Here is a 13651-nt window from a genome sequence, read left to right on the forward strand (position 1 = left end):
TTCTCAGCCTCTTCAGAGCTACTTACCTGTGTTGTTTCTAAACTTGGCGACATGACTCACCACGAGGGAAAGTACCCCTCTCTCTCTCTCTCTCTCTCTCTCTCTCTCTCTCTCTCTCTCTCTCTCTCTCTCTCTCTCTCTCTCCTCCTGCTACTACTATTACTACTACTACTACTACTACCACCAAGGCTATCTTTCCCCAACTCTGCAACAACACATTCAGCAACCAGCATTGCTAAAAACGCAACCCAACAACACCCCAGCGATAAACCACTCCTGCCTGGGTAAAGTTTGGGTGGAGCCTCTTACTGTGTCACCGTCGTGGTCCCCAGAGTAGCAGGCAAGTTTTACAATCCCACACTGGACTAAAGTAAGCTGGCCTCGGCTGGTGCTGTTGGTCTTTTAAATACTAAGATAGATAGAGGGATAGGTGATAGAGAGATTGATAGAATGAGATAGATGGGTAGTCAGACTGATAGACGGGTATATAGACAAATAGATTAACAGAACCATCATTCCTCCGAGTTGAGAGCATAGGAGCTTGTACTTTTAGGCTATCCAGTGTCACACACGTACGTACAGTACATACATACATACATACATATATACATACAGTACATATATACTTACATACATACATATATACTTACATACGTATATACTTACATACATACATATATTCTTACATACATATATACTTACTTACATACCCGTACACACATACATATGATTATACATGTAAACAAATATACACAGGTATAGACAGAAAATGAAATTGATACATGGATACAGGTAAGGATATTACAAAGTACACTGGCAAGACGGTCCGGGTGTCCCATCCTGCCTAAAACCTGGTCCAGATGGAGATGTCAGAAATTTTGTTTTCAGTGGTTAAAACTTTGGACGTGCATTGAGGGCACACACACACACACACACACACACATTTATATATTAGATACAGGGAACTGCGGTGGCTTGATCGAAACCATACTCTTCTTGTAATACGTGCGTCCCGAGTCTAGGCGAACGTTTAAGGTGGGTGGTGTGTAGTATGTGTTTTGAATATGCTTCATGTGTTCAGAACCCGGCCACTCCACCTAACGACATATACAGACTCTCGCAAACTCTGATACAGCACGTATTACAGTTCCACTTTCACTTGCATCTCTCTTCATACAAATACCTTTTACCTCATTCCATACTTCTGCCAACATGGGAAAGGGTCATTTGTGTCTATAACTCTCCCTGACAAGGTGATTTCCCGTAGTAGAACTAATGTAGAATCTGGGTACATTAGTACAGATACAATTAATGCAACCCCAATTACCGACTGCAAAGCTTTCTTATATCCACCGTCTCTTTGTGTTGTTTTAAAATATATAATTCAAAGAAACGTTGAAAATGGAAACGGGCTTTATAATTAACAATATGAGGTTGAAACTGATGTCGCTATGTGTAATCAAAAAGTACTTTGCGGTAATTTGATAACGCGAAATGAAGAGCAGCAAAATAACAGCCCCTTCAGACAGAGTGACGTGATTTGGTTCAATTTCCTGCTGTTTCATAGTTTTATTGTGCTTGGGATAGACTGACCAGATTTGGCAGGGCTAGAGATATGAAAGGTCTTGCCTAAGCTGTGTAAAAGTCTTCTTGTTTGTAGCAAGAATTATAAGCTTAAGTAATCGCAGCGAATATGAAAGAAAACGGTGGATTTGTAAACAGAACGATGAGCAGATGTACAGTATGTGCTATGATATAATAAAATGCACATTAAAATAATAACGTCAGACTAATAAGGAAGATACAGTTAATACATACGCGACTGTCTACTGTATGTTCGCTTCCTCAATTGATATACCTGCCTAGGAAAGAAGAAAAAGACGGAGACGAACACGAAAGAAAAATAATATTAATCCCTAACAGAATAAGCATTACTGGGGAGAAAGAGGTCACGAAGGATTCCATGGTAACTCATCTAATAATACTCATGTTAACCCCGTGCATCCTATGACCTGTTTTTTTTTCTTTCTTATTTTTTGTTATTTATTCCGCCAGATGGGTGGATTTTTTTACATGAATGGGTTCTAGTCCTTTCACCATAATTTGACCCAGATTTTCGTTGGTTGGTATCTTAACGCTAGGCAGGGACTGTGGAAGCGACCTTAAGTGGAAGTCCTGTTTGTATTAAATGCCTGCTAATTCCAGTTTCTTTTTTAAGGAGCTCATGTGTAGCAAGGGTTAATGAAGACTGTATGATTCCCAAGTTTGAACTCTCCTATGCTAACTCAAATCGTCTGGGGATAGCAGGAACAAACTGAATATATAGGTCATCGTGGTGAATGGATTAATGAATGTACGATGGAGTTGGAGGGTAGAGGATGAAGGATGTTGAGGGGCTAAGGTTGTTGAGTATATAAAGGTTAGATAATGATGGAATGTCCTTAACTGATGCTAATATATTTAACAGTCTTATGATGTCCTTTTTTTTTTTTCTTCCTAATTTCAAACGATTTAATTAATTTTCGAGGAACCTATATGTCAGTGGAGGTGTTAATTAAGTCTACACGATTATCTGATTCCTCCGGTTCCAAAAACCTCCTAGGCTTAATATAATTGTGTAAAGGTACCTTCAATGCAATATATTTCGGTCTTATGTATCTCTCTGAGCATAGATTTCATAGTCTGTTCCCTCAGGCCCAGGAGTCCTCTTATGCGTCACTCACCTTAACATGTCACCACTTTGACGCTAATACCAACTGTTCATTCTGAATACATGCAAGGGATGTCTCTTTCAGGACTTACGGTATGAAACATTATCTGCGGGGTTGTTATGACATGTCTGTGAGTCTTTCAGAAGTTATGTAAAGGTTGTTTTTAATTGTTTCCTACCCACGCCTAAGCTTGAACTCGCGTCTTTTTTGGACAGCAACCCGCTTCTCGAACCACTCGATCGATACCTCCCCAAGTTATAATGCATATGCTATCGTTGTGAATGGATTAAAACATATCAGCCTCCCGTATTCGTCGCAATTATCATCCGATGGTGGAAGCGAAAAAGGAAGCTTCATAAATTGGTCTCATTACCTGCACAGTAATGACTTCCAGGCCTTCCTCGCCCCTGTATAATTATTTGTAACACAGCTCTGTTTGTTTGTTGACCTACAGAATATTCTGCAGTGTTTCTTCTCAAATGGGAAGCTATAGAACAGTTTGCATCAGTTAAGTAAAGCAATTATGTCTTGTTTTAAAATCTTGTCTCCCAGACAAGGAACTGAGGCATTATGAACTACAGCAATAACAACAATGATGATAATAATAATATAAAAAAAAAAAAGACATACGTTCCTTTATTACTGAATAATGTTTATATTAGATGTAATGTACTACTATCGAATCTTTTACTGACAGTTATCTAACATGTCAGTAATTTAGGTCACTAGGTCATTAGAGAGAGAGAGAAGGAAACCATTAACAAGGAAATGGCTCGGTGCACTGACAAAACACAAGGCCACACTTACCCGAAACATGTGACTGACAAGAAACGAAGCACCAGGTTGAAGCTGCTGCTATTTTAATGTCAATGCTGGACGGACCCCTGAGCCTTGTTTCATCTCGTCGATCACATGAATATAGCAAGAGTGGCTGCACCTTCCACAAGCAAACATGCAACAAACACCATAATCTCTAGAGAACAGGTTGCTGCATACTCCCAGTTTAGTCCAAATAATCCATTTTAAGTCGATTTATCCAACATTAAAGCTGCAGGTTCACAAATGAGCCTAAAAATCAAGGATAATGAATAATTCGACAGACTATTTCCTCTCAGATTACTCTTTTCAGGAGGAAGCATAGAGACATGAATAAAATCAGCACTTACCTTCATGCTGAGAAAAAAAAAAATCTTAACGCTGAATTAATCTCATATTGTGAACCGTGTCAGTAATCGATCAGAACACTTCATGGAGAATCAGCATCAGTTTACAGTAGACACCTTGAACCATGAAAAAAAGTGGCCATAATTGAACCTCCTAAGTGTCACCCTGTACACCATCAGGCGTCCCTCCCTCCAACCCACACACCCGAAACATTACATATAAATTTTAACCCTCAGCCCCCAAGAACTTCATACATAAAATTCTTACTCCAGCCAGATTAGTTTGTCAGTTTAGGAGAGGACCGTAGAAGCGAAGGGGCTGATGAAGATTATACCCAACTCCCTTTATGTCATTCCTTAGCTGAGTAAAATCGTCTGTACACTACAAAAATAGAACAATAAAATAATCCTCGTGCTGAAGATGCAGGAAGGCTTGTAATATGACGGTGGGGAATAGGGGAATATTCTCTCTCTCTCTCTCTCTCTCTCTCTCTCTCTCTCTCTCTCTCTATCTATCTATCTATCTATCTATCTATCTATCTATCTATCTACCTTGACCTGTTATGACTACCTTTTTCCTGGCAGGTGAACTGTAACAAAATATCGGTACTAGAATATGAAGCTAGTCACGAAGAAGTGCTATGGGAAGAGCGTATAGTCGTTTTGTTTTCTTCTTCTGCCACTGAGCTGTAACAAGTGATTAACATTAGAATATATTAGTCACGAAGAAGTGCTATGGGAAGGGTGAAAAGCCGCATTGCTGTGTTATTCTGTAACAAGATATTAACACCGGAACATACAGTAGCCCTAGTCACGAAGAAGTGCTATCGGAAGGAAACACAGTGATAAATAAGCTGCAAAAGAATGAAAGTCTGTATCAAAGGAACTATCGTTTGGCATTCTCTCTCTCTCTCTCTCTCTCTCTCTCTGGTCAGTGTCAACTTTTTCCTTTCCTCACTGTCAGCAGTATACTCTCTCAGTCTGTCTCAAGGAAGGCCATTGTTCTAAACCTTCTATATTGCTTGTTCTTAATGTGGGTGAGCAGTTTCCGCTGGGAGGGGGGGGCGAAAACTGAGAGGAAAAATACAGTAATGCTCTGAACAATGTGTGTGTGTGTGTGTGTGTGTGTGTGTGTGTGTGTGTGTGTGTGTGTGTGTGTGTGTGTGTGTGTGTGTGTGTGTGTGTCTGTCTGTCTGTCTGTCGCACGATGAAGCACTCCCTTATGTTCAGTGTTCATAATCTTCCTCTGCTCTGCTCCAGCCTTCAAAGCACATTCTTCTTTGTGTACATATAAGGCTTTCGTTTCTTTTCTCACTCCACCCGCCCTCTGGTCATCTTCCTGCTCTCTCTTTAATCAGGCCACCTCGAGGAAGAATTAAGATACCAGGAAGTCTTGCACTGGTGGATGAAGCGCGCACCAGTTATTAAATATTAAATATCAAAAAGTTGATTTCCTTTTGCAGCCAGCATATAAATCTCTTGTCACTATTTAAAATTTGAAAAACGCTTAAAGTGCAAGTTCCTCGCCACTTCCGCAGGAGATAGCGCTCTGTCTCTTACACTCACATATTTGTTTTTTGGACTGAGCTGTGTTTGATTATGTGACTCAAACAATAATCACTGCTGGTCTTGGCCGTAAACTAAAACTGTGCTTCCTGGTTTACGTCTCAAAGCAAGAGGGAAATCTGACAAAACTATAAGAGATTACGGATATGCTCTTGCTGGTCTGACTGAGGTTTATGACTCTGAGGTTGTGATTTATGACGATGTGGTGTTATTTAGGCCATGACCAACTCTATATTACAGACTGTCCTGACCGTATGGTGTTACTTTTTTACCACGTGATAGTGTTTTATGATCATGTGGTGTTTTATGATCTTGATGTGGTGTTTTATGATATTGTGATGTTTTATGATATTGTGGTGTTTTGTATTGTGGTGTTATGACATTGTGGTGTTTTATAACATAATGGTGTCTTATTATATTGTGGTGTTTTATGACATTGGGGTATTTTGTGATATTGTGGTGTTTTATAATATTGTGTGTTTTATATTGTGTTGTTTTATGATAGTGTTTTATGATATTGTGGTGTTTTATGATCCTGTGGAGTTTTGTAACTTGTGTTTTATGATATTCTAGTGTTTTATGTTATGGTGTTTTATGATATTGTGGTGTTTTATGATATTATGGAGTTTTGTAACTAATGTTTTGATATTGTGGTGTTTTATGATACTGTGGTGTTTTATGAGGTTGTGGTGTTTTATGATATTGTGGTGTTTTATGATATTGTGGTGTTTTATGACATCGTGGTGTTTTATGATATTGTGGTGTTTTATGACATCGTGGTGTTTTATGATATTGTGGTGTTTTGGACATCGTGGTGTTTTATGACATTGTGGTGACGCTCACGACCTTGGTCATGTTGTGATGTTTATAAACTTTTGTGGTGCTTCATGGTCGTGTGGTGGTGTTTGTGGCCACAGGGCGATGTTTTATTACCATGAGGTGATGTTTTATGACTAGGCAGTTTATGACCATGTGATAATATGACCATGTGATAGTATGACCATGTGATAGTATGACCATGTGATTGTATGACCATGTGATAGAATGACCATGTGGTTGTGATTGTCCATGACCATGTGATAGTATGACCATGGGATAGAAGGACCATGTGATAGTAGGACCATGGGATAGTAGGACCATGTGATAGTAGGACCATGTGACAGAGCGTTTGTGGTCATGGTTATGTTCTCTTGTGTTGGTGTAATTAAGGCGTGTAATTTTGATGATCCAACAATGCAGGTATCTCTGTCAGGATGCTTTTTCCGCTCTCCTCGCTGTCGACGGGAATTACAGAAAAAAAAAGAGAGAACGTTGTGGGAATCACCACTGCCTTCTCTAGTGAGCGGCCTCGCATTCAAACTTAGTAACAATGCATCAGTGTCATAATTCTTACTCAATGTGCTTTGGAGTTGCTTATATGAACCAGTTTCAGTAAAGGAATGACTTCTTTAAAACAAAACAGGATTCTTTATCTTGCTTTTAATGACCAAAATGCAGGAGGGACACGTTCTCGTCGTGGCACCAAATCAAGCAGCTCTAATGGACGGCTATATAAACGTCCCTCAACTCCCTCTCTGTCCCTAGAAACAAGGAGACGGTGGACTGCAGAAGAAGAGCAGCCACGGCATGCATTCCACTGTGTTCACGTTCAGATGAGCCTGGTGCCATAACAATACAGTAATAATAATTTAGGAAGGAATTTTTAAAGTCAGAACGACTGGAAAGGTGGGGAGGTTGAGGGGACGTAGAGATGTGAACCAACTAGTAAGGGATCGCGACTCACAAATAAGAAACACTCTTTTAAACTCTTTGAGCTCCTCCACAACAGCAAGATATTGATAATTTGAGAGCAATGTGTGCAGGTGCGTGGAGAGACAGGCAGAGATGTGAGGAGGTTAAGGAGCGGTGTGATGTTGCTGTGGATGTGCTGGAAAGTGTTACTGGAAAAAATGAAGAAGAAGTCACAGACTAGGAGTGTCTGTGAGTGAGATAGAGGGAAGCAGAGGGAGGAGGAGACAGGGTGAGGTGAAGGGATGGGGTGGAGAGGTACGGCATATGAATGAGGATGGCGTGAGTTGGAGTGAGGGCACCATGACGGCTAGTGACTGTAATTTGTAAGCGATTATGTTTGCAGCCACCCCCTAAGGAGTTAAGGATGCCTGGCTGTAAACAGATAGGCAGGCCTTTCACCCCAACCACCTTCCTGGCCGTCTGATTGTCATTGTGGGTTCTGTCGTGGTATTGCACTTGTGATCATCCTAAGTTTATTTTTACCCTTCATTCCAGTTAGTATTTTTTATTTAATTCTTGCTACATCACGCAATTTTATTCATCTCGGGAGACACTTTTCGAACTGAAGGGGTTAGATATAACCTTCTTTAACCCCTTCACTACCAGGATGCAGTCCCAAAGCTGAGTAAAATCGTCAGATAGCGGCAAGTTCAGTTGGAAGTCCTGTCGCCCCTCCTGCTTGTCTAACCATGCATTTTGAGTAACCAGTGCCGTACGTCTGCAACAAACGACAAGAATGAATTAATGTAGCCATGGATTGATGCTTGCTGCGGATTTACGAGCCTGATTTTCAAAGTGGATAAGGATGTAGGGTAGGTGTAAGGACTTTTGATGCTAATTGTTCAAGATTCAAATAACGTCCTCTGGCTGAAGGGCTAAAGACACCTACCTACAGTATGATCCTTTTCGAATTTTCGGTGACGCTTCTTTTGCCATTGTGTAAAATATATCGAAGTCTTTTAACAGAGACTGGTACATATCTCTGCCATCAAAACTGCCCCTTATGCTACCAGACTCTCTCTACTTTATCTCAAGTAACCTTTCGCATCATTTAACAGTCGCAGTTGTAGATGGCCTCTTTATTTTCCAAAACGTTTAACATTTTCATTCATCTGACGTCTTTCTTTTTCATTTGATTCCTTAGTACTTTCAGAAGCTTCACCTGGTGTTGCAGATACCTTTACATAACCTTCATTAACCCCTTGGCCGCGAGATATCTTTTTTCAGTCGAATAATATTATCTGGAAGTAACAAAGTGAAAATTTTGGAAAGCGTCATCGAGCTGAGCAGGTTAAATATTGTACTATCTGTTATTTCAGACTGATGCAAAAGAAACACTGTTGCTTTTACCGTCTTAAACACTGGCTTCCTACATGCTGTCAGGCGACACAATGCTACACACGACCACTTTCATTCCTTGTTTCTGGTTCCTGATATACCTTTCCTTAGGTGAGAAGGAGGGTTAGGATAATGATGATGATGATGATGATGATGATGATGGTTGGTGATTGATGACTGATGATCGATGAAGATTAGTGGTGATGATGATGATGATGCTTGATGATGAATGATGATGATGATGACTGATGATGATTGATGATGATGACTGATGACGTTGGCTGATGATGTTTGCTGATGATTGATGAGTCACGACTTATTATGACTGATGATGTTTGATGTTGATAATGACTGATGATGACTGATGATGATTCACGACTCATGATGGTTGATGATGACTGATGATAGTAATGACTAATGATGATTGATGATAATGATGATTGATGAAAATAATGACTAATGATGATTGATGAAAATAATGACTAATGATGATTGATGATAATGATGATTGATGATGATGATTGATGATGATGATTGATGACGATGATGATTGATGGTGATGATGACTAATGATGAGTGATGAGTGATGATGATGATTGATGATGATGCCTGATGATGACTGATGATGATTCACGACTCATGATGATTGATGATGACTGATAATAATAATGACTAATGATGATTGATGATAATGATGATTGATGAAAATAATGACTAATGATGACTGATGATAATGATGATTGATGATGATGATTGATGTCGATGATAATTGATGGTGATGATGATGACTGATGATGATTGATGACTGATGATGATGACTGATGAATGATGATGAGTGATGATGATGACTGATGAGTGATGATGACTGACGATAACTCATGATGATTGATGATGAGGATGAGGATGGATGATGAAAGCTGACGATGATGAAGATACAATCTATATCTGACAAGCAGAAGCTCTTCGAAATCTCCCATGCAAACGAAAATGCGATCTAAATTTCAACCAGGCTACCTCACCCCAGGTTTTTTTTTTTTTCTTCGTCCATCCCTCACCGTAAAACCGTCAGGAACAGAGGCTACACTACGTACATTTCTTTGACGTCTTTTCACGATTTCCGCCGCAGGGAACCGTAGCCTTCAACAACTCTGGGGTCATGTTAGGCTGGAAGAAGAAATGTTGAATATCTGGACCTGGAGAAATGTGTATGAGGCTTCGTTCCGGGGTGACAGTTTTAGTATCGTTTTCTATTTCAGTGCATCTACCTTTCTTTCTTTACCTGTCTGCCTGTTTACCTGCCTGCTGACCTACCTACCTACCGATCTGCCTACCCGCTTGCCTGCCTGCCTGCGTCCCCACCTGCCTGCCTGCATGCCTTCCTGCTTACCTGCTTACATATCTACCTACCTACTGACCTACCTATCCACTACCCTATCTCGCTCCCTATTCCCCCCACCATTACCTGCTTATCTGCTTCCCAACCCACCTCCAATCACCTCATTTTTTTTTTTTTAACCAACCAAAGTCTTAGAGCCAAAATATATATATATATATATATATATATATATATATATATATATTCTTTCCATAGTGAGTGGCACAAGAATGCCAAAATCAGGATCTCCAAAATCGAAAATGCATAGACAGATATTTAAAACACTTGAGGGAAGAGCGGACTAATAAAGGCAGTTCCGGAGTTGATCAGCGGTGTACAGACAGTCGAAAAATGTCAGGACTCCAGCCGCGAATAACCTTTTGAGCCACACCACGAAAAGCTTTGAAATATATCCTGTAGCAGTGTATGCTTTATGTCACTCATTAATGTTAACTCCTTCAATGTGACGACATATATTTATTTCAGTTTTTAATCTCCAGACATTTAAATTCACCTCAGGAGAAACTGTGCCAGCTCCAGGAATGGAGCCCTCACCAACTTTTTTTTTTCCACTGGAACCATTTTTATGGCTGCAGCGACAATGAATTAAAAATGACGTCTTTGGGTTAGAGGGGTTAAAAACGTTGGAATTAATCGGTATTTTTAATTGCCAGAATAAGTGGACATGGAGACAAACAACGATCTTTTGTTCTGGTAATAAATTAACTGCCTCAATCTAATTACCCTTTTTTTTTTTTCCTGCCACCACCAGACGATGAAGTTTAAGTTTCGATGGTCCTATTATCGTGAAAGGCTTATTGAAGGAAATATTTTACCCCCGCCATTAGAAGAGTCTCCTCTATACCCTATTATTGTCCAAAGACTGGAAGAAAAAATATAAAATATATAGCTGGATAAAAACGATCAATCAGATAACAGATTAGATACTTTTTAATGGTTGTCCATGAAGGATCGAGAGTACCTGTAAATTTATGGATTACCAAGCAGGAAGAAAAGGGTGAGTATGTAGCTAGACAGGTGCTGCATGCTGGACGTAATGGGAGAGGGTTGCAAACAGACAGTTCATTGGAGCCGTAACCAGAACAGTCGGGACAGAGGAAGGTCAGATGCAACACTGAGGCACAGAGAGAAAGGCTGAAGGGAGTCAGTGAGAGGAAGGGAACTGGACAGACGAGGAGCCTTTGATGCCACTTTTTTTTTTTTTTTTTTAAGTGGTGTACACGTTGACTCCCCACGCATGGAAGTCTGTACTCTACAGGGGGGCGAAAAAAGTTACTTCAGAAAATAACCGAGTAGGGTTAAAGAACGCAAGGAGACAGTTTAGCACACCTAACTTCAGCGAAGTTGATTTAGCAACAGGAGTTATGTGATTTTTCCAAGACAGACAGCAAGGAAGAGACACTGAGGTTACTGACTGATGATGAAAGATTGATCTGTGTGTTTGATGGTAAAGAGGGCAGTCACATGAAAGACCGTAGCGAGTTGAAATGAGAAAGTACTGAGCTTTTGAGGCATTAATTTAAAACCACAAGCTTTAAAGGAAAAACAGTGACCGTGTACAAGAGCAAGCATAGAAGTGTTAGTTAACCTGTTCTCTCCCTTCATACTGTTTTTCCACATCTCTCTCTCTCTCTCTCTCTCTCTCTCACCAAATATGGACGATTACTGAGATTTTACCCACACTTCAGTTTAATGGCAGCAGTCCATAGGAGCGAAGAGGCACGTTTATATTCTGCTTTCAGACACTCGGTACGGTGGGAGGGCTGTAATTTGGCTGGAGAGAGAGAGAGAGAGAGAGAGAGAGAGAGAGAGAGAATGCTGAGTTGGTAATAATTTGACAATCATCATCATTATCATCATCGTCATTTTCGCAATCCTCCTTCTCCTCATCATCATCACCACCATCATCCAGACCTCATTTCCCACGTACAGTTAGGGTCATTAAGGCTGCACAGACCAATGGGAAGAATGATAAAACGAGAAAAAGCACAGAAGTAGACAATTCCACGTGTGCATACAGACATACTTTATACATATGTTTACATGAGGGAGACAGACACGGAGACAGATAGAGAAACAGGCAGATAGACACAGACAGAAAAAAGCACAAAGAAAAAGAAAGAGTTACCATTAATCTGACGAAGAAAGAAGACACAGACAATAGAAAATCAAGGAAGAAAAGCGGTAAGAATAATGTTCCTTTCCCCCTTGTCCCTCTGCCATCGTACATAACACCCAGACTCTCTCATGTGACAGCCACTGACCCCTTAAAAAACCCTACCCATGCACACCAAGCCTGCTCTTCCTCTCCTCTGCCTCCCTTCTTTGATCCCTGTTCTTGTAACTCCTCCTAACCTTTCTCCTTAATTCATTTCCCATTCCTTCTGTTTCTTCTTCTATTCTTGTCTTCCCTCATTCCATCTCTTAGTTGGGAATTAAGGTTAGAATGATGATGATGATGATGATGATATTTATGGTGGCAAATAATGGTACCAGGGATGTTTGTGGTGATGGTGAAGATGATAATGACAGTGATGATGATGATCATCATCATCATCATCATCATCATCGTCATCATCATGATGACAGTGATGATGATGATAGTGGATTAGTGGAGAAGGCGGTAATGGGAATGGTAACTGGAGGAGAGTATGGGTATGGAGAAGAATGGAGTGGCTAATGTAGTCAGAGAGAAGGAGTGAAAGAGTTGATCAGAAGCTGCGAAGTAAGAGAGAGGAAAGAAATGAGTGAGGGAACTGATATTGGTGAGAGAGAGAGAGAGAGAGAGAGAGAGAGAGAGAGACGCATTGTAAGAGCTTATTCGTAAAATTAGGTGTGACGTGAAGCCTTCTGGGACAAAGAGAGAGAGAGAGAGGGAGAGAGGGAGACTATATATGTGGTGATGCAGAGCTGCCTAGAGAGAGGGAAGAAGGAGAGTATGTGGAGGGAGGAGGAAGATAGGGTAGGAAGAGAGAGAGAGAGAGAGAGAGAGAGAGAGAGAGAGACAGACAGACAGACAGACAGACAGGATAAAGAGAGAGGGGGAGAGAGAAGAGAGAAAGGGAGAGGGGGAGAGAAGGCAGTGGTGTGAGTGAGACAAGTAAAATTGGTATTTAACACCTGCTTTATTACATGCCAACATCAACACAGTCATAGTAGTAACGAATATTTATTTCTGTTGGCAGTAAGGACCACTGACCTGACTCCACACACACACACACACACACACACACACACACACACACACACACATTGAGTTTACGTATTATACTATGTGTTTATACCTTGTCTTCACTCTCACAGCTGCCATACACTGGACAGTCAAACTAGAGGGAATATGAAGATTAAATAAAAATTAAGAAACAAAACTACTACTTTTTAATGCAAGAAAGAAGGAACCAAAGGCCAGGAGCCTGCGAGATTGTTCCCCCCAAGTGAAAACAAAAGCGAGATAACTTAGGGCCAAATTCAAGATCCGTTCATTCCGAGATGCCTGGACACACTGCGTTTGAAAGACTGGAGGTCATAGGCAGTAGGAAATACAGAGAGAGGAAGACATTTCCAGAGCTGACCTGTTGCATACATGAAGGACTGGGAATAACGGTTAACTCTTGCATTAGAGACTTGGACAGAAAAGGGATGAGGGTTTGTTGCTAAACTGGTGCTCCGCGCCCGTAGTAGTGGTG

At 40.6% G+C, this 13651-nt stretch overlaps 1 protein-coding gene across 1 annotated transcript in view; it reads left to right on the top strand.

Moving 5' to 3' along the window:
• LOC145398723 (putative neural-cadherin 2) overlaps positions 1-13295 on the top strand; it is a 197066-nt gene extending 183771 nt beyond the window's left edge. Inside the window, exon 9 of the mRNA XM_080271523.1 lies at positions 13269-13295. Coding sequence (XP_080127649.1) covers positions 13269-13295 — 27 coding nt within the window. The remainder of the gene's footprint in view (positions 1-13268) is intronic.
• The last annotated feature ends 356 nt before the right edge of the window (positions 13296-13651 follow it).

Source organism: Coenobita brevimanus, chromosome 46, assembly GCF_032717465.1.
Source record: "Coenobita brevimanus isolate Jiangsu-jjx chromosome 46, ASM3271746v2, whole genome shotgun sequence".
NCBI lineage: Eukaryota > Metazoa > Arthropoda > Malacostraca > Decapoda > Coenobitidae > Coenobita > Coenobita brevimanus.